The sequence below is a fragment of the Choristoneura fumiferana genome, chromosome 4 (assembly GCF_025370935.1).
Source record: "Choristoneura fumiferana chromosome 4, NRCan_CFum_1, whole genome shotgun sequence".
Lineage (NCBI taxonomy): Eukaryota > Metazoa > Arthropoda > Insecta > Lepidoptera > Tortricidae > Choristoneura > Choristoneura fumiferana.
In genome coordinates, this window is record NC_133475.1 from 11,966,755 (window position 1) to 11,989,119 (window position 22,365).

Sequence of the window (22,365 nt, forward strand, 5' to 3'; positions counted from 1 at the left end):
GGCGGACAGACGGACGGACGGATATGGCGAAACTATAAGGAAGACTATGGAACCCTAAAATTAATGGAATAAATTACAATCAGGCTCTTTTACACTTAATCGCAGAAAGGTTGAATGTTTGACTTTATAGGATTGCAAAAAATTGATTTTATTATGTAGTTGGTTGTTTCCGAGTAATATAATTGAAAAATGTACCGTTATTACAAATACACCCCCCCCTTAAGGGATAAGTTCGCCTTTGTACTTGTATTTTTGTTTTCATTGTTTGTCTCTGTGGTTGTTTCTTATTTTGTAGAATAAAGAGTTTACATACATACAATAATAAACGAACAATTTTAACAAACCTAATAATATGATTTCGTATACGAAAACTAGCAAAGCTTGGTTAGCGTTGTAATTTTATGTTATTACTTTGAAACTGCTATGAGATGTTGGTTTGTTCGATAAGAAAGTTTAGTTCGTTAAGTAGGCACATAGGGAAAACAGGAAAACATTAGGGGGTGTCGTCGACAGTGGCCCGACGCCAGACGCTACTAAATATGCTATAATTGGACGCACCGTCTTCATTCCCACTCCCCCTTAACTGCAAGCTCGAACACAAAATCTCAAGGCAATGGTGTGATTCGCACAGAATAATATTGAATCTTGAACAGCTATTTGCAGTTCTTTCATTTAACGTCTCAGAACTTTTTTATTTTCTTGTTTTGCATTTTGATTCCTGTCCGTGTCAAGTGCAAATTTGTTTAGCAAATGAACAAGCACTCCTTGCACGTTGCTCGACGATAATAAAAGAGGACGACATTAGAGCGGGAACGACGTTACTTCATTTTATCCTTTAATTAACTAACTCCTGGTTTATTAGGAATTGGTGTAATTTTTTAATGAACCAGTATTGGGTAAAATGTACAAAAAAAAATGTAGATTTTCCTCCGAAACTCTTATAATCTACACATTATTGATCATTAAAGAGTATGGTACGGTCAAAGGCAAAGATATCGACACGGCCAAAGTTACAAAAATATGTATAATTACACGAATTTATGCACTTAACATTAAGAATAGAATACAATAGAGTAGTAATGTAATATTAATATTCATCACTTTTCATATTCCCGCCTATATACGTCCACTGCTGGGCACAGGCTCTCTCAGAACAAGAGGGCTTGGGCCATAGTTCCACGCGGGCCAGTGCGGATTGGGAACTTCGCACGCACCATTGAATCGCTTCGTATTACATATATTTAATATTATTTCACAACGTTTGCAGTAGGTACGTATGTGCCTACAAAAAATTGTCTTCAGATTATAACCATTTATCAAGGCAGAACAATCATATTCTAATAAGGCTCAATTAAATTAATATCTAATCTTTGACAACGCCGCCTGTATTGCGCTAAGCACTAACATGCAATTGGTGGCATGTTTATTAACGCGAACTCAAATCGCGCTGGCACTCGTACATTCGTAACTCGCATTAGATTTAATTGTGTTATTTATCGCGCTGTGTAAACATATTACAACACAGGAACAGTTTTACGCTCCTGTTTGTATTGAATTAAGCTACGCGCTCAGCCTAACTAGTGAATTTGGGGGGAAAATTAGCCGCGCGTCCGACGACAGTGGGTGAATAACAATACCAATTAGCTGGCAGTTACTGAGGTGGATAGTAAGCAGCGAGCTCGCATCGGCGTCTGATTGTGCTTCGTTACAAAAACTCGATTAGTTCCCTGTTGATTCAGGTGGGACCATAGCCCTGAGCTTCTTAGCAAGACAATGCGCGTGGGCAAATAGCTATCATATTCATTGGTGGCTCCAACAAAAATAACACGCGTACCTAAACTAACTACTAACTGTTCATCAGGTAATTTAAATCCTGGTTCAGATTTTTATACTACTCGTATCGTAATTAAATACCTGTTTGGGTGCTTTACAAGCAGTCTTGAGTACAGTTATTACCTACTAAGGTAGCAGGGATAACTTTGTATCAAAGTGCATATTAGAAAGATTATAAAATTAAGGCTGAAGCTTCATGGAATCTTAAATATAATTTTCTTCCAGCTTGTAATTTAACACAAGTTTCATTTAACTAAATTATACTAAATATTAATTAAACACATTATATAAGTTTTACCAAGCGTGAACAATTTGATCCATTGTCATAAAAGTCTTTCTAATTGATTACTTAGCCATGATACTTTGGGTTGTTCAACAAACTAAAGAATGCAAAATCCAATAGGTTTTCTAGAAGTCTGTTTGGGAATTGAATACCTTCTATTATGTCCGAACACTTGTTAGTTTTCTCTAAGGTTTAGGGTGGTTAGTACTAAATGTACTTTACAAGGTGATATTCGGTAAAGTAATTATTAATATTACCCACGTAGCTACAACTATTTTTAACTCTGAGCGTACCGCACGTTGGGGCAATAAAACCTTAACTGTCTCTTCAATGTTTATTACATTACAGCGTTGACCGAATAAGTACTTAAAATAGGTAGGTAGCTTTTTTTCCAGAGTTAAAATGCACTCTGGAAGCAACGTCATGTATCTTTATAATGTAATTTAAAAATTTAACAGTTCTTTATTTTTTCAAGTGCGTTAGTGTTAAGTAAGCAGACTTATAATTTATCACACATGCCACCATTAACGTATGCAAGCGATAAGATTTTCGGTTATAATGTTATGAAATTACGATAGTTGTGATACATACAACAGTATACATTTCATTTTTTATTTCCGTAACGCTTGACTCGCTCTTCGTGTAATTGGACGGTTATTTTTTCAATTGTTCTGAAATATGTACCTATAAATTATTTTTCTGAGATCAACATTATTATTCTCAATCACAGTATATGCAAAAAAATAATGTAAGGACACCGTATACATTGAGTATCCAATTATTAGTAAAATTATTCCGTCACACTGCGAAGCTGTAATAACTACTTGCACTAAATTATATGCCGTGCACAAATACAATCTTAAAACAGGAACCGAGCTGTAGTCGCAATAAAATTAAGTAACACGGAACTAAATCTGCTTTAAAAGTGCTTTTTGAAAATGAAAGCTCTTTGTTTTATATGGTTGCGTCGTTGTGACATTTAATAATATTTTCACAAAGTAGTCCGTCGAGTTTCTTTGTTGCGCTAAAAAATACGCATTCGCTTAACTACGTTCGTTTTAATTTTTTCTCTTGTCTTGGTTTGCAGTAACTTAGTTTCTAATATTTATTTTGCGTACCTGATAATGGTTCATGGTGTATTTACACGCTCTCTCTTCATCCACCAATCACCTGTTTTCTAACCGTTAATTAATTTAGTTTAATTACACATCTCGGTTGCGACACGGGTGCAGATAATTTTAATTCTTACAAAGAATGTTAAGTTGATCTAGTACCACGTATTGACAAAGACATAAACAATATAATAACCTCCTAACGCCCAAGTAATTTTTTTGATTTATGAACATCAAACTTTATGCCATTTATGATAGAGTTTGATGTTCAAATTACATAAGTCCTTTATAAAGGACTCTGGGCGTTAGGAGGTTAAAATTGACAGACGTGGTTTTGCTGCATTTAAATTCTATCTAGCCTGTAAAGAAATAAATTATTTTAACTCCACTTATTTTATCCATGGACTGGCCATGTTTTTTTAACATTGTAATTTAAACTTTAAACAAATGCGCAAATGCAAATAGTAAGCTGCCTTGGACAAGCCCTTGAGTCCGCATTCGTGCGGCATAAGAAGCAATTCGTCTACTGCCCGAGTGTGCCTGTGCCGTACGCCAAAGTCTAGTCAACTGACTCAAAAAGACAGGTAATTCTTCGAAAAAAAAAAGGATAAGGAAGGACTATTTTTGTACATAATTTTAAGATCTATTCTATTTCTTGTCTAGGCTATTTTTTGATAAATTACAATTTTCGAAAAAAAAAAAATTTGACCTTAGACCGGAATAACTTTTTAACACACATGGGATCAATGGGGACTTTTGACACTTTATTCCTAATGGTGTACCCAAGGTCTACACAAAATTCAGCTTTGTCGGAATTTATGTAAATTGAAATGTCTACATTAACCGGAGTATAAGGCTTGGCTGCTAATGAGATTTCACTACTTTTAGGGTTCCGTACCCAAAGGGTAAAACGGGACCTATTACTAAGACTCCGCTATCCGTCCGTCCGTCTGTCACCAGGCTGTATCTCATGAACCTTGATAGTAAGACAGTTGAAATTTTCACAGATTATATATTTCTGTTGCCTCTATAATAACGAATATTAAATTAGAATAAAATAAATATTTAAGGGGGGGCTCCCATACAACAAGCGTGATTTTTGCCGTTTTTTACTTGATATTAATAACGGCAACAGCTAGACGCTTGAAATATTCATAGAATACTTAGTTGCTTATTCACTTTAAAATATAATTGAATTAAAATAAAATTAATATTTAAGGGGGGCTCCCATACAACAAACATGTTTTTTTTGTTAATGTCTAAAATGTTGTTTTATATAGATAATGGTACGGAACCCTTCGTGCACGAGTCCAACTCGCACTTGGCCAGTTTTTATAATCAATCATCATCGCATCGAAACTCAACACGTTTGTTTGTTTGTTTTTGTTTTTATTTAATTTCATCAAATTGTAAACTTCAAAACTATTCTGCATACTATAAACAAAAAACCCGAGTTCTTGTACAAAGATAACTTGCATCTTAAATGTTTTTGCAAAGATCGCCGGCATAAAGGAAGGACTAATTTCAACGCGAAAAGTTTTGCATTCCTGGAGCCGGCGAAGTTCTGACTCCAGGAGGTCCAGATAATAGTTGAGTAGCAAGTTTAATTACTTCCCGTTTTGCCGGCGACCGCTGACATCGGCCATGATGCGCGGCTAACAGCTTACCAGATTGCTACAGTCTGTGTAACCTTTACAACCCCGCGTAGTGGACAGGTAATTTGGCAACATTGGGGTATTCAGTATTGCTAAATTACCTGTTCTCATCAAGATTTTCCTACTCACAATCTAGCCGAAACAGAGAGGAACTAAGAGCTGTCGCAAAAAAGAGTGAAAATGATTTGTTTTAAAAATTTCATGATTTTCACTCATTACTTTAACACTACCTGGGACTTGTCACGCTAGCAAAACAAGTAATAATTACCTCGACGTTTCAACCACATTGCAGTGTGGCCGTGGTCACGAGTAGACTGAACTCCACGCAGAGTACGAAGAGCATGTAGAGTGCACTCATTTGCACGGCCACTGCAAAAATAAAATCTAGGTAATTATTTACTCGTTTTGTTGGCGTGATAAGTCCCGGTACTGAAATGTGTTGTCTATGACAGTGAAATGAACAAGTTTTGGATTTTTTTGAGTGGTTTTAATAGAAAACAACAGCGAAAGCAATAATGCTCATGTTATATTCTCTCAAATCTAGAAAATAAATTCTTGGATAGCTTTTTTCTACCTGCACTAATGATAAGAACTTTTTGTCGAAGAAATAAACGTTTTTTGTCTTAGTCTGGACTTTCAACTTAAGACTTATTTGGGCGAGTTATAATGTCTTGTTGGCTGAGTATTGTAAAATTTATAATTGGGACGTTCTACGCTCATGCCCAATAGCCCAGAGTATAATTGAGCTGGACATTAAAAAAAAAATTAGCCGCCTACAAATAAAGAATGATACTGCTTGGGCTGTAGTTACCAGGCGAGCCCGGTGAGAATGGAAATTTACACTCACAATGATATGCGTTTTTGTGTAGGCTTTTTTTACGATGTTTTCCTTCCCATAAAGCTAGTGGTAAATTTTATACGTAATTTCGCAAACTCAGAGGTGCTAACCCGGATTTAAATACACGATCCTCTGCTTGCATTGTGATGCAAACAATAGAATTTAGGCATATACCAGTAAACACAAAAGAAACCAAACGACCGCATTGTTTTAACAGAAACACTTTTCTACTTATCTACAAGTAATAGAATAGTATGTCGCAACCTTAAAAACCTGAATATGATTTAAACTCGTTCCGGTCCTTCGCTCTGAATAGCATACAGGACAGAGGTAGTCATAAAATTTGCCTTCTAATTGGGAGACTGTTCCGGAGTAATAATAGAATGGATCTATATATTATTCACTGGGTCTCCATCGCGCCATATTTACTCGTTTAAAGGGTCGCTGGCGAAACTGACAAACGGGAAAAATGTCTTTGAGGTGGCATTAGCGTGACATTTATTATAATTTAATTGTCTTCAAAAAGGGCCAGGTTCTAAGCAAATATAATTAAAAAAATTGTAATAAAAGCAATGTTTAGCATTCTCCGCAAAGTGGCAGAGCTTTTACGCAGACGTAAAAGAATTTAAGCTGATTTTTAACCGACTTCAAAAAGGAATTCCGTCATTTATGAACCGATTTGTTTTTTTTGCGTTCTTAAGGAATGCCTTCAATTAGGTCCCATAAGCACGAATTAGGATCTGATGTTTGGATCTTAAGGAAATCGAGGGAACTCTTCAAATATTGTCTACAATTTCATGTTTATATATGACTGTTTGTTTCTCAATAAATAAATAAATAAAATATATATTGTAGGGATACCTATGGTAAATTGGATATATTTTGTAGTAACTCGTGCATTTGCTCTTGAAAATCATTATTTGGTGAAGTGGCACTGATGATCAAGACCACAGTTGATGATCGGAATTAGTACTCAATGTGGTGTACTCGTATATGGGCTGGTCTAAAATTCTTTTGCATAAACTTGTTTCGTAACATATTGTTTTTGCATAAAAACGTTTTGTCTAAAGATTGAATTGTCTAAAATTTGTGGTCGAAATTGTTTTTTATAATATTTTGGTCGATAAATTGTTTAGTATAACATTTGTATGGTATAACATTGTTTTGTCGATTGTATTATAGGTATTCAATTGTTATTCTGAATATTGTCCACCCCCACTCCACCCCCGAGCCCCACTTACGGGGCCATTGTCCCCCCCCATCTCCCTTTACTGTTTCGCCTACCCAAATATCAAATACTATTTAATTTTTTTTAAAAAAACGTTCGTAGTTTTAAAAATGTTTCTTACTTCACGGTGATTAATTTAGTGCCTAGTATAAAAGTGGGAGCAAAGAAAAAGATGTAATATTGTGAACAATAGAATTAATTACCTACCTACGAAATTTGATTTTCTCAGCCAAAATACTGACCTAACCTATCCTATAGTCAAATGTCAAGAGGGATTGACCTTTGTGATTTATCGACTATCAATGTCTAATCTATAGTTGACCAATCATGTTACCTGGGTTTTCTTTACTGCGGGGGCTCCACCCCCCCTACCCCCTTGCAGGGGCTTTGCCCCCCCGTCCCCTCTTGACTGTTTCGCTTATCTAAGTATCAAATATTCATTTTTTTGGTCAATAACCTTCGTAGGATTAAAATGTTTCTTACTTCACGGTGATAAATGTAGTGTCTAGTATAAAAGTGTGAGCAAAGAAAAAGGTGTAATCTTGTGAACAATATAATTAATTACCTATAATATGAAATTTGATTTCCTGATGGCGGTTGCAACTAATATTACCATGATGTAATACACTCACCTACTTTTATAAATACCTTTTGTTTAATTTAGTCGGTTTTTTTTTTTTTTTTTTTACTTTTTACGTAGTTTAAATAATCTAAGCTACAATACTTTAATGTCAACTGCTCGTCACCTTTTACGATTCCTTAAATCGTTTGGTTAATATTGTTTGGTATAATATTGTATGGTATACTTATTTTTTGCATACATTTTTTTCTTCGAGCACTTTTGGTCTATAATTTTTAGTCTAAAAAATTATTACTAAATTGCTAAATCCATAAAATTGTTAGATCTTATTATTATTCAGTCTAATATTCAACGACCTAAGATTAAAATACTGGTAGCATTTTTATTACAATTCGACAAATAAGCTTTCATTCGCTGTTCCTACGAGTATGTTTAAGGGAAAAAATATTAGTTGCAACCGCCATCAGGAAATCAAAAATTAATTCTATTGTTCACAATATTTCATTTTTTTCTTTGCTCACACTTTTATACTAGGCACTTAATTTATCACGTGAAATAAGAAACATTTTTAATACTACGAAGGTTTTTTGAAAAAAAAATGAATATTTAATATTCGGAATAACAATTGAATACCTATAATACAAGACAAAACAATGTTATACCATACAAATGTTATTCTAACAATTTATCGACCAAAAAATATTATGAAAAACAATTTCGACCAAAAATTTTAGGCAATTCAATCTTTAGACATAAACCTTTTTATGCAAAAAAATATGTTATGAAACAATTTTACGCAAAGAATTTTAGACCAGCCCATGTACACCCATTGAGTACCTACTAGCTCCGATAGTCAACTGTGGTCTTGATCATTCTCTTATTACTCCGGAACAATCTCCCAATTAGAAGGCAAATTTTATGACTACCTCTGTCCTGTATGCTGTTCAGAGCGAAGGGACAGGAGCGATTTATAACTGTCTTGTACCTCTATGCGTTCAAATTCTGGTTTTTTAAGGTTGCGACATTATTAGTTCTATCTACTTGTAGATAAGTAAAAAAGTCTCCCCGATTTAATAAATTATTTAAAAAAGTGTTTTCTGTTAAAACAATGCGGTCGTTTGGTTTTCTTTTGTGTTTGCTGGTAATATGCCTAAATTCTATTGTTTGCATCACAATGCAAGCAGAGGATCGTGTATTTAAATCCGGGTTAGCACCTCTGAGTTTTGCGAAATTACGTATAAAATTTACCACTAGCTTTATGGGGAAGGAAAACGTCGTAAGAAAACCTACACAAGCACGCTAAAAGTGAGTGTAAAATTTCCATTCCCACCGGGCTCGCCTGGGAACTACAGCCCAAGCAGTATCATTCTAAGAGAAGAACTGTGCTCAGCTGAAGGAAGTATGGGCCGGATTGCTGATGATAATATACACCATGTTTATCTTGATTTTCATTAACTTCGACAGTTGACCGATTATTCTCAGGCTTCGTTCGTAGTTAGGTTCTCTAACCACTGGACTGGAATGATTCTATTACAGTTTCATTTTTGTTTTTGAGGTGCTGAACCCTCAAGAGATATTGGCCGTGCATGCTTCGCTATTGAATAGAAGTTGCTCAGATCCCTCGCATAACACGTGCCACAAGCTATTACGAGCACGCAAGCCCGCCGCAAGCTTCGCTCGCTCCGGCAAACTTAACCGAGGTAACAAGTTAGAGGTCGCAGGCGGAAAACGCCCGATCCGGATACAACCACTAAGAACATAAGGTCCTGTTTACATATTAAATCGGCAAGTTTCGTCCGAAATTATAATCGTTGTGATTTCAGCAGAAATTTACTTCGAACAGGGCGTACCTACGACACTTTATTTCAAAGTTACTAGCCCATTAGCTGATGTTGACAATGCTTAATTTATGTTAGCCCTTTGTTGTGTAACAACGTGCAAACTCAAAGGAACACTAACGTTGCGAGTTCAAAGAGTAGCGAATTATGCGTAACAGCATTATGTGTATATGGGATCCTCGCATAATGCATAGTTTTATGATATGTACTATGGCTACTTCTGATGTACAGAAAGTAATTACTCTCAACTTTGTTATTTATAAGAAACATCGAGGTAGTGTTATGGCAGACGTGAATTCGTATTTTGATTCCAACGAAGATATAATTGACTAAAATTGTAAAAGAGAACGAATAAGTACTTTGATAACAGTGAACGTTTTATCTTCAGATGCTAAAGCCCTTTTGTTGTATCAGTGCTGTAAATTCATACATAAACTATATTATTGTAATGTTTAAACAAACCGAAACAGTGTTGTGTCTAGGTAAAAAATAAAGTACCTTAATGTACATTTAGTGTTAAAGCGTATGTGATGAAAGCTTCTTCATTCTCCACAAAATGTTTAGTAGACGTACATACTTTAAGTTGGAGTGAGTGGATGTCACGCACACACCGTCTCGCCGTGTTCCTATTAATAGCGGGATTCTGAAGAAAACTTGGAAGATTCCGTACAAAATATGAAATCCTTACAAAAATATTACTTGATTTTTTCGTAATGGCTACGGAACCCTATCTTGGGCGTGTCCGACACGCTCTTGGCCGGTTTTTAATACTCTTTTACTCTTCTTCCCTTCCGACTCTCCAACAAAGTTCAATATGCTTAAGAAGTTCTTTTTAGTACGTCCATTCTAATGCCTCATGAAGATGTTATTGATTTGTGTTTAATTTTATCTTTGTATAAAGTAGAAAACCCACAGCTATTGTATGTATGCCTTCGCCATCAGCCAATACCAAAACGCATTCATTCATTCTCTCACTAGCAATCAGTAGGTAAGTATTGTAATCGTGCACCTCTACTCAAATTCCTGTACCTATCTATAACATGACTGCTGAGTACTCAGCAGATAGTGAACCTACACTTTCTGCGTTGCCGTCATTATTCTCAAAGGTGGCAATGTGTGGGAACGGGCGAGCAATGTTTATCGTTGCACGTTGCTTGTTTGCAGTTTGCCGGACCGGCCGCCGCTTCCGGCAACCGGCGCCGTGGCTCTACTGCTGCGTGAACATTCTATTCATACCTCGCTTCAACGCCATCAACTAATAGTAGCTTTGTGTCAGCTTCATTCTGATTAAAACATACAGATGCACACAAAGGTTTAGATTTATTGCGTGCTAGTTCTTGATTAAAAGTTGCATTCTTAAATATGGCTTTTAAACGCATGTACAGTCTATTGCATAATGTTTTTCCATTGTACCTATTTTGTCACATAACTTCGTATTTCTCTTGCTTTCTAGATTAACTTCAGTAAAATTCAGTACCTACAGTTTGATTAATTCGAGTTAACACTTGACAGATGGGCGTGCCTTCAGTCAATTTTCAATTTTGACGTCATACATATTAAGCCATATTTAGTATACCGCTACCTACGTTTACAGATTATATAAAAACTATTTTATTTGTATGAGCTCAAAGTTGAAAATTGACTGAAGGCACGCCCATCTGTCAAGTGTTAACTCCAAGTACTGTAAGCGTACTGTAAGCTAGTTGAGAAAGCAAGATAACGAACTTTTACACAACATTATTCGCTACATATCTGTATAGATACTATCATTATTCTTAAAACACATCACGATATTACTTCACTATTCAATTCATTATAATAAAATACATAAAAATAAGGGTTTATTAAAAAAACATTCTATTCAATTTTATGATTTAAATGCGAATTCTGTTCCACCTACCTTGATTTTAGAGAAGCTCGATATTCCGGCACAGTTGCATTCTCCAGTCGTCTCGTGATCATGATGCATGCAACTGTGCCGAAATATCGAGCTTCTCTAAAATCAAGGTAGGTGGAACAAAACTCGCATTTAAATCATAAAATTAGTAATGACCGCGATAGTCTAAAACAGTGTTTTTCAAACTGTGGGTCGCGACCCCCCGGATGCCTCTTTAGGGGGTCGTGGTATTTTTAAAATACTCTCACCGTAATTGTTTATGATTATTATTATTCAATGTTCGTATTATACCAACGTAGGATATAACAAATAACTTTAAGTAGAGGTAGGCAGGGGATCGCCAAATATTTTTCAAACAAAGGGGGGTCGCGCCCTGAAAAAAGTTTGAAAAACCATGATCTAAAACATTGTGTTGTACGGTCCATTTAGTTTAACTTAGGTATTTTCCTTAAAAAGCAATTATACTATACCCGCAATGTGTCCAACTACAAAAAAAATCTTGGCTGAACTCCGCAAGAAAACCAACAAATTAAATCCACATATCCCCGTCTAATGTAGTACTGTGTATTCTAAGCCGGACGAAGTTGCCCGTGCGGTTTAGACAATGGACAATTACACTATTTTCTAGCCTTATCTAAAATTGAAACCCGTATTATTGCCAAATATGTCCCATGGGATAAGGGGCTTTTAATGTAATAGCAGGCGCCAAAAGCCACTGTAACCAGACTATTCTATTCCGTTAACTTTAAGGCTCTGTAGAAACTATACTACTTTCAACCTTGAAAACTTGAAATTAATACTAAATAACCTTGTGTTTATTTCCGTTTCCTCTAAAAATTCACCAGTAGCCGAAATTAATTACAGACCAGTGTCTCAGTTTTAAATGTAAGATTCTATTAAGGAAATGCCTTTGGGATCTGCAGAAGGAATTCGAACCCGCACCTTCAATGGCTTTTCACACCAGAGGAGACATCCAAGACTACTGAAAGTTGCGATAGATGTCATCCCATGCGTTAACTAGTGATTACGAGATTATTAGTTGATTACTAGTTGGTATGACACATCTGGCACGTAAAGCCACAGGTGTGGCTCCAAGCTCCGTCCGGTGGTCCGATAATCTCTATGATTTTTAAATTCAAATTCAAAATCTTTATTGCTAACAATCGTAGATTTCTTTGAGCACTCTTTCGCTAATAAAAACAAATGATATTGTTACAAATGTCTGCATTTCATTATAAAATACTGCCAATTTTGATTTATGTTTAAAGAGATCAAAACCTCTTCTAAACCTACAATCGAAGTCCCCGAAGAGGCTGAGAGTATTTCGTGACTTCGGTCTGTGGCCGTTTTGTCTCACACGCTGACGTTTGTGATCGCATTCACCATCTCTTTCTACCCTAGTATTATACCGTCCAACAGAAAGGAGTTGTGAAAACCACCATGATTCTAAGTAAGTGCGTTGCCGCCTACCTAGTTAGTAGGCAGCCTAAGCTACATAGCTCCGAGGCAGATGACTAGCCGGGGTATTAGCTGTCTCTGCAAGTGACTCAAACTTGTACCCTACTTCTCTTTATAAATATTCTACTTAACATTTTTATAGATAATTGGCTGGCAAAACAATTCCGTGTTGTTTACTACTTTCCCTTTTTTATATCGATATCGCGTTTTTTAATGGAAAAATGTTCAATGCTTCAAAGTTATATAGTTATTAATAGTACGAACAATATCAATATTCACAATTCAATGGGAAACATTTCACACAAAAAGGGTTAACGATGTCCGCTATAATTTATACGCAATTTGTTTAAATTACAATAAATAAAGCGGCCGTAACTCCACGGTATCGTATCGTATCCCGAACGTGACTACCCAAGTTCTACCTTTATCACGTTCAGTTTTGTATTGTTCATAATATCAGTTTAGATTTAAAACGAACTTTGCGTTCCGGATATTGTACCTTCGGAACTTTTAACATAAACATGGCTTGCCAAGATAGCAACCGCTTTGTAACCGCGAATAAAATCAGGGCGGGAGATGTTCGTTCTATTTTGCATCGTTAACGGTATTTGAGCAAATTTTGATTCCAGAAATATAAACGTTTAGGTAATTATTATAATTATAAATTGGATTAAATGATTACTTACAGTCAGGAAACGAAAAGAAGGCCATTCGCCAATTCAATTCGCCTTAAGCTGCACTACGTTTCATTTTGCATTGGCCTGCGTTTCATACCCTATACCTACCTGTGTATCTGAAAAATATGGTTTACTATCATTTGGCAAACAACGTTTAACAAATGATCATTTCACAAACAACATTTCACAAACTATTAATTTCACAACCACTTCATATCACAAACTGCTCATATCACAAATGATCATTCGATAAATATACTTTTAACAAACTTGTCATTTTACAATCACATCATATGATAAATCATCAATCAACATTTAAAAAATGTCCATTACCCAAACAGCTCATTTTTCAAACTAGTCATTTCACAAAACATTTATTAATATAAATGATTATTTGACAAACTAGTTACATAAAATTTAAATTGCTATTGGGATTTGGTTCTCGTGGCTCGTTTTTGTTTCGAATTTCTTAAGTCCGCAGTTCTATCAAACCTAACCTTACCAACTATAGGTACTGACAGCAGTTATTTTTTCTATGGGTCGCAGTTCTAACCCAACCTAACCTACTATTTACTACCTAATATTTGTTGAAACGTTTGTTGTCAAATGATTGAATACGGAAAAATATGCACACCATTTGGGTCCTAGTGAAAAAGGGGTTAATTCTGCAGAAGTTGAACAGCTGATTTCGACTTAAACCCCTTTACACATAAAATAGAAAATAGCTGTGTAAGTTCTGCAGACTTAACCCCTTTTTCACCAGGGCCCGTTGAGCTCTATGCAGTGTAGTCCATCCCGAAGTATCCTATCTAACCAAGTATTTAGTACTATTTTGAACATAAACATGAACATTTAGAACTATTTAAGTAGCAGTAGTAGTACCTAGTATTATAATACAATAATTGAATTTTTAAAATGTTAAAAAAATGATGTTGCCTCAGCGATACCATCAGGCAACTAATACCACGGTTTTTAAAATATATACACCGGTCACTCACATAAATCAGTCGAGAAATGCCCGACATGTATCGAACCAATTCGTGTATCTACTACCATGAAAAATACCATGCTATTTCTGTTGTACTAAAGACTTCTCCTTTTCACTTCCCAGATATTTCATTTATTGATTAACCTTCCTTAGCAAGTCTTTCTCCATTCTCACTATATTAGATTCCAGCACGGAACTCTTGTATGTTACTTTTACATTAACGGGAACAAGGAAAATTAACAAGAAGCCTCGACGGCACAACCTGCATGAGAATGGCGAGTTAACCGCAGACGTTATACTCTTGCGAGGATAAATTTATCTGTATCTTATCTTTATGTCATGTCAGTAATGTACCAAATAAGCTTTTAAGATATACATAAGCACAAAATCTACATGTTTTATGGCTAAACGAGTACGGTAACGATCTTTACAGGCTCATCAGCTAAATTATAAGGACGCGCTGCAACATTGGGTAGGTATTTATAACAAGACTATCGTTACACCTATCTACAAAACAGTACATTTTTTTATTAAATAAGTGTCATTTTCAAACTAAAGCATATTTTATCATCATCTCGGACTACATACTTCCCTCTATTGGGCAGAGGCCTCCTCTCAGAATAAAAGGGCTTGGGCCGTAGTTCCCACGCGGCTCCGCGGATTGGGAACTTCACATACACACCATCGCTTTTCTTCGCATGTGTGCGCAGGTTTTCTCACTAAGATTTCCTTGACCGTAAACCTCATGATAAATTTCAAATGCAATACCGCACAAAATCTCTAAAAAAGTCAGAGATGTGAAGCTAGACTTGAACCCACAGCCTCTGCTTGACAGGCCGTAGTTAAACCAGTACGCACCATGGCTAATACAGATTGATTCATAAGAGCTGACACGAATGGATTGAACGAAAGCAATGCCACTTAGACATTTTTGTAGGAAACTGACTGATGCTTAATATCATTTTTTATTTTGTGTTGAAGAGTAAATAGGTAAAAATTAACTCATTCAATCTATTCTTGCCAGCTCTCGTGAATCGACCTATACACAACATAAGCATATTTTATAGGTTATTAAAATAGGGGAGTAAACTATTTGGATGGTTCCAAAGAAAAATAAGTCACAAGGGTCGTTATCCGCGGAAGGGTGCGCCAAGTTACGGGCACTAAAGCTAATTAGCCAGCTCCCAAACTAAGCGATAATTTAGATTGGAACGCGCAGTGCGCCTCGGATGGCGGAAGCGGAAGATATTGTTTATCTCACAGATTTACTACACGAGGGAAACTGTTGCAATAAAAAGCGCGCAAGTGCCACGCGCCGTGAAACCGTTTGCAACACAACCACGACTTGGATCAACGTTTAGTAAGATTTTCAATAACGAAGTTATTTCATCATTGAAAAATTGCTTGAAGACAAATTTAAACTATAAAATACTAGCTTTTGCCCGCGACTTCGTCCGCGTGGAATAGTAACTTTGGGAAGTATTTAATTTATTTAGGATACCTATTCTGCCAATAATAGCACATAGAAACTTCTACGGTTTACTGAAAATAACCATTTCAATACATTGCTATAAATATAATGTATTTTTTTTTGTTCATCCATCCATCCATGTTCTTTAGTAAAACATAAATATTTTGCGGGTAGCCACATTTTAGCAAAACGACGTGTACTCTACCCTGTCAACACAAAAGGACTAATTCTTCATAGTGAACTCTTGATACCTTACGTCCTTTATTGTAAATTAGGAGGGTAGGATTACAATTAAGACGGCATTTTAGCTACACATAGTTCCGATAAATATACTTATCGTCAATTTGTTTGGAATTCCGTAAGAACTTTCATCCCCATATTTTCAAGTAAATAGGTCGTAATTTGAAAAGCGCCGGAACAAATGTTTTTTAGGGTTCCGTTCCTCAAGAGGAAAAATTGAACCCTTATAGGATCACTTTGCTGTCCGTCTGTCTGTCAAGCCTTTATCTAGCGGAGTATCGGTGTCGAGTTGAAATTATAAACCCCTAAACTCAGGTCAATAGTCCCGAAAGCTGTGAAAAAATCAAACTTCTAAGTCAAGGCAATCAAAAGCTACAGTCATTAAAAAGTTGTTTTCTTTCATACAAATCGCCTTAACAGAAAAAGTTATAGTGCACTGCCGGCTGTCTCAGAAACTTGGAATTTTGCATAAAGGTAGCTCTTATAGCACAATAAATAAGAAAAATCTGAAAATCATAATTTTTTCATGATGACCTCACATTGCTTACATTATTCTTATGAGCTTAGAAGGTTCTGCTAACACTGCATCATCCCCTCTGCTGCCTCTGCTAACATCCCCTCGCAGGTAAAGTTTTCAAATGAAGAAATTTTTCATAAACATTTTTTTTGTTATTCATCATCATCGATCATCATCACCACAATCACCATCATCATTACCAATCATCATAATCAGCACCACTATCATCACCTCACCATCAATCAGCTCCACAGCCTCCGCTTCAGCAACTGTCTCCGCTCCGCTGCCTCTTCTCCACAGCCTCCACTCCGCCAGCCTCCGCTCCGTCAGCCTCCGCTTCGCCAGCCTCTGCTCCGCCAAATCCACTCAGCAGCGTAGCTCCACTCCGCTGCCTCCGCTCTACTTCACTGTAGCCTGCATTGTCTCCGCTCCAACTCAACTCCGTTGCCTTCTCGATTTATCTTCGAAATGAAGACCTTCCATATACACTTTCATCCCCTATTTCATCCCCTCACAGGTCGATTCAAAAAGCTAAATATCGATTTATTTGTTATTAAGTGCCTAAAGTCCAAGTTTCATTATTATCAACAGCGACGAACTTCCACCATATAAACTTTCATTATTTCAAAAAGCCTCCGCGATAAAAGAAGCCTATGTTTTTCCCAAGGTTTTCTAAAATTTCATCAAAAGCGCAGCAGTTTAGGCGTGAAAGCGTAACAGACAGACAGACAGACAGACAGACAAGTTACTTTCGCATTTATAATATTAGTATGGAAGTATGGATTGACAGCTTTGGCACTGTATTAATATCATGATTTTATGAAGTCCCTGACAACTGAACTAGGTATAAAACTGTGTCACAATTGTCGGCGTCTACTCCCAAATTTATTACTTTTACAAAATGAGCCGTCTAAAAATAAAAGTAAAATATCATCCTAATTTATAGTGACAAGTAACTCAGTGTCCAGGGTATAAAGATTTATTATTATTATTAAATAGAATTATACAAGCAAACAATTTTAAATAATATTGGAACTTAATCAACTAATGGCAAATGTATCGATCTTTTATCTCAACTTAAACGTAAACGTTTGACCCATGATATCTTTAAGAGCAATACCTATCTCACGTAATCTTTGTTTATGATAAATTCATATTTAATATAGTTGACAAGTTTATCAGCTTGATACTTTGTATTACTTCCAATGTTCATGGGAGTCTTCAGTTGGGTCACTCATTCTTGATATTGTGTTTCGATAAGCCGCCTTAACCATTATTTATCCCGGATAAGACGTTCATATAACATAATAAGGGTGAACTTGTTCGAATTGGCACCACAATGTTGCTCAAGATTTCCATGTAAGCAATTTTATTAGAACCTAATATTAATTTATTGTTTTTTACGTTTCAAATGTTTTATTTACATTTGTAACTGCATTTTTTCCTTTTGTTTTATTTAGTACGCTAAGGAAATACTTAAATACTTATATGTGTTTGGAATAAATAATGTAGAGTTGCTGACCGAATAGCCTGGTGATTTGAGAACCTGTGTAACAATCTTGCGTTATTGATTCGTTTCCTAGTGCCCATATACAAGCTTTGCTTAGTTAGAGGTCCCTAGGACCTAGGCCAATTGGTGTCAATTGTTCCAGGATATTTATTGAATATAATTTTATTAATTTAATTTTGTTTTCTGCCCGTAGAGTGAGCCTTATATTGGCTACGCTATCTGAATTCAATAAAGTATCTGGACAAGATATAAGACATTTCCCTGATGATTTTCTATTCGGTGCAGCGACTGCTTCTTATCAGATAGAAGGAGCTTGGAATGTGGATGGTATGAATTCTATTTTTTTTTATTTGTACTTATATATATGTATTATATTTAGATGTATTATTATTAAAACTCGAAACGTGCCTTTATAAGCACACTACTGTGGCTTTGTCTTTATTATGGATGGTAAAATGTGTGTGGTACAGTTTTCATTAATGTTTTAGGGAAATCGGACAGTATCTGGGACCATTTAACCCATACAGTTCCATGTACGGTAGCGGATTGCTCCAATGGAGACATTGCAGACAACTCTTACTACTTGTATAAGAGAGATATAGAGATGCTGAGAGAATTGGGAGTCGACTACTATAGATTCTCCATATCCTGGCCGCGACTCTTACCAACCAGCTTCACAGACCACGTGAATCCGGCCGGTGTCGAATACTACAATAATTTGATCAATGAAATGCTAAAATACAACATAACACCCATGGTGACACTGTACCACTGGGAGTTGCCGCAAAAACTACAAGAGCTTGGTGGCTGGACCAACCCAAGCATGATTGACTGGTATGGAGACTACGCAAAAATTGCTTTTGAACTGTTCGGAGACCGAGTCAAGTTCTGGATAACAGTAAATGAACCTCATCTCATATGTCACAGAGGATATGGTTCTACTACTATGGCTCCAAGACTTAATATGCAAGGCACTGGGGAGTATCTGTGCGCAAAGAACTTGATGTTGGCTCATGCTAGAGCCTGGCACATTTATAATGATGAATACAGGTCATTACAAAAGGGGAACATTAGCATTACTATAAGCGCCACTTGGTATGAACCTGAAAGTGAAAAAGATGCAGCTGCTGCAGAAGATTATCATCAATTCGATGTAATTATTTTCTAAATATCTACCAAGGACCATAATAAAATAATTATGGTCCTTGCTTGTACTGTTTGATTATACAATGTCAATCCTTACTTTTTTGTGGTATAAATAGCACATGCGCCTATTTGCTGTAATTTATAATTACTTATGTGGTTGCTGTTCCAGTGGGGTATTTACGCTCATACTGTATTCTCAGAAGAAGGTGGCTGGCCCCACCTAGTGGCCGATAGGATAGCCACCAAAAGTGAATTACAGGGTTTCGCCAGATCCAGGCTGCCAGCTCTCACTGCAGAGGAAGCTAGCAACCTCCTAGGATCCTCAGATTTCTACGGATTGAACCATTATTCTTCTGTCTACGTGTACAGAAATGAATCTGTAGTTGGATTGTATGAATCTCCTTCATATTATGATGATATTGAAGCAGGAACGTTCCGCTTAGATGAATGGAAAATCTCACCAAATAGTTCAGTAAATGTAAGCTTACTCCATTAACATGTTTTTTTTTTATTTATAGCATAGATTTGGCTGATTTTGAAAATGTCATTAACTAGCTTGTGCCCACAGTTATGACTTCGTTTTACAATTTCCTGTCCGGGGAGAATTGCAAAATCTGCCCTTATCTTTATTCTCGTCCGTAATCATAAATTAAACTCAATGCTACTTTTAATTTTTCGTTCCAGAGTGCACTCTATTGAGTAGGTATGTTATTAGTAATATCAGTATATGTATTATGCTTTCCATAACTTTTAAGATGGTGCCATGGGGTTTCTATAAACTATTGTCAAAGATCCGAAAGGACTACAACAATCCGCCAATAATCATCACTGAGAATGGGTTCGCGACTGCTGGCGGATTAGAAGATGACGATCGAGTGAAATATTTCAGAGGATACATGGCGGCAATGCTCGACGCCATAGAGGAAGGATCTGATATCAGAGCCTACACTGCGTGGAGTCTCATGGATAACTTTGAGTGGATGGATGGGTATACGTAAGTTGAAATTTTTGTTTCTGTCGAATATGACCAGGTTTTAAGTGCCAGAGGTGTCATAACAACTACATACATAGATCCGCAGATTTTATTCGCTTTAAACATATCCTTATTTTGTAGAGCAAGCGTAATGCTAAGAAACGCAAATAATATTTAATTTTACTATTTTATTTATTTTTCATCAATCCATTGTTGTCAATGAATCGAATATAAGTAGGTGCCTACTCTTACTTCAAAAAAAAACATCTCAGCCTATATAAGTCCCACTGCAGGACACAGGCCTGCTCTCATAATGAACTTCACACACATCATTGAATCTCTTCGCAGGTATGCGCAGGTTTCTTCACAATGTTTTCGTCCACAGTAGAAATAAAATAAAATAAAATAAAATCAGTTTATTGCAGACAGAGGCCATATAAGCGTTAGTACATTATTCATTTAAAAGCTATGTTAGTAATTATAATTTTAAAGCTCATGGTAAATTTGAAATGTAAATTCACACATGCATTTCGAAAAACTCAAAAGTGCGAGGCCAGGCTTGAACCCGCTGCCCTTTGCTTGAGAGGCTCAAACCACTAGGCTACCAACCACGGCTAATAATTAAATAATGGATAAAAAAACTTACCCCCTGTTTCACCATCCATTGATTAAATTTATCTGACGGATATCTGCGATGCCGTCTCCGTCTATTCGAACAAAACAAACAGAGACGGCATCACATTTACCCGTCAGTTAAAATTAATCTATGGGTGGTGAAACAGCCCCTTAATCTCATTCATTTGTTTATTACAATATGTGTCACTGAGCAAAAAAAAGGCGAAATCTTTAGAATGTTTCAAATATTTGATGTTACTTAAGAGTGTAAAATATCATATTATTTTTGCAGGCGAAGATTCGGTTTATACGAAGTGGATTACGAAAGTCTGGAACGCACGCGCACCCCGCGCAAGTCCGCGTTCGTATTCAAGGAGATCCTGCGTACGCGCAGCCTGGATCCCAACTACGAACCCACAACCACCACGATAACCATTGATCCAGGCCACTGAAACACGCGTCAACAAGTTTTATCATTTATTTTGAGATTATAATTTATTCTGATTTATTCTGACTTTTTGATTAGGTACTTATAAGTCTTGCGACTAATGAGTGGCACGTTAACATAGGTCGGAGACCGAACAGGGAAAAATTAGATGATAGGATTTAAAGTTGCAGTTTGTAATAGTTTTTAGTTTAGTTTAGGTAATTTAAAAGGAAAAAGAAAAAATAAAGTCTGCCTAGACTGCCTTTACTTTTAGTTTTTATTTAGAAAACTATAAATTTAAGACGGACGGAGTTTATGTTTTTTTATTCATTATTTTTAACTTCATACATAAATAAGTCATTCCTGCAAAAGTGGTAGTTTATAAGTGTTAAAAGTATAACATTAGCTTTAATTTGTAAACCATATTATTAACCCACTAATGTTGACCTAATTATATCCATGACTGAGAATTTTTGAGCCGGTCGTGATTATGAATGTATCCTGAATGTACAACAAAATGTGGATATACTTAATCTAGAATAAAGCGCTAAAAAGTGAACATCAGCAAACTCTTAAAATAAATTTGGATACTTTGATCACACTTGGAGACATAATACAAGTATTGGTCGAATGTCATGGCTATCTACCTATACTCGTGCCACATTAGATAACTGATAAATGCTGTCAATTGTGATCCGCGGATAATGCGACGTGACGTCAAAAGTACGGTCCGGAAAAGTAAACTATGTACTTACTTATAATCTCTATTATAATAGATATCAACGAGGGACATTGTAATCAATAAGTAACCACGCTTCGAAGGCGTAATCGACTGTAAATAATAATTTAAATTACCTTCTTCAAGCAAAATAAACATATCCCTTGATTACCTACAGTAATACGAGTGAATAGTACTTTAGGATTCACTAGATAGGTCTCTCACCTAGAAAACCCCTTTGGTAGACTGTAGTTTATCCTATTGCCCCTCAAGCAGAGGGCCGTGGATTCAAATCCAGAATAGCACCTCTTTTTTCCGCAATTTATCAGCGAAATCATGCACGTTGTTAAATTTTTCAGTG

The 22,365-nt window shown here is 36.1% G+C and overlaps 1 protein-coding gene and 1 pseudogene across 1 annotated transcript; both read left to right on the top strand.

The window, feature by feature from the left end:
- Nucleotides 1-10,626, top strand: part of LOC141427184 (myrosinase 1-like) — a 12,105-nt pseudogene extending 1,479 nt beyond the window's left edge.
- Nucleotides 10,627-17,835: 7,209 nt separating this feature from the next.
- On the top strand, nucleotides 17,836-22,095 carry LOC141427059 (myrosinase 1-like). Its single transcript, XM_074086288.1, has 6 exons — nucleotides 17,836-17,974; nucleotides 18,319-18,452; nucleotides 18,614-19,278; nucleotides 19,441-19,749; nucleotides 20,027-20,265; nucleotides 21,152-22,095. Exons 1-6 carry the CDS (start codon nucleotides 17,955-17,957, stop codon nucleotides 21,309-21,311), a joined length of 1,527 nt encoding a protein of 508 aa, XP_073942389.1. The 5' UTR covers nucleotides 17,836-17,954; the 3' UTR covers nucleotides 21,312-22,095.
- Nucleotides 22,096-22,365: the final 270 nt, after the last annotated feature.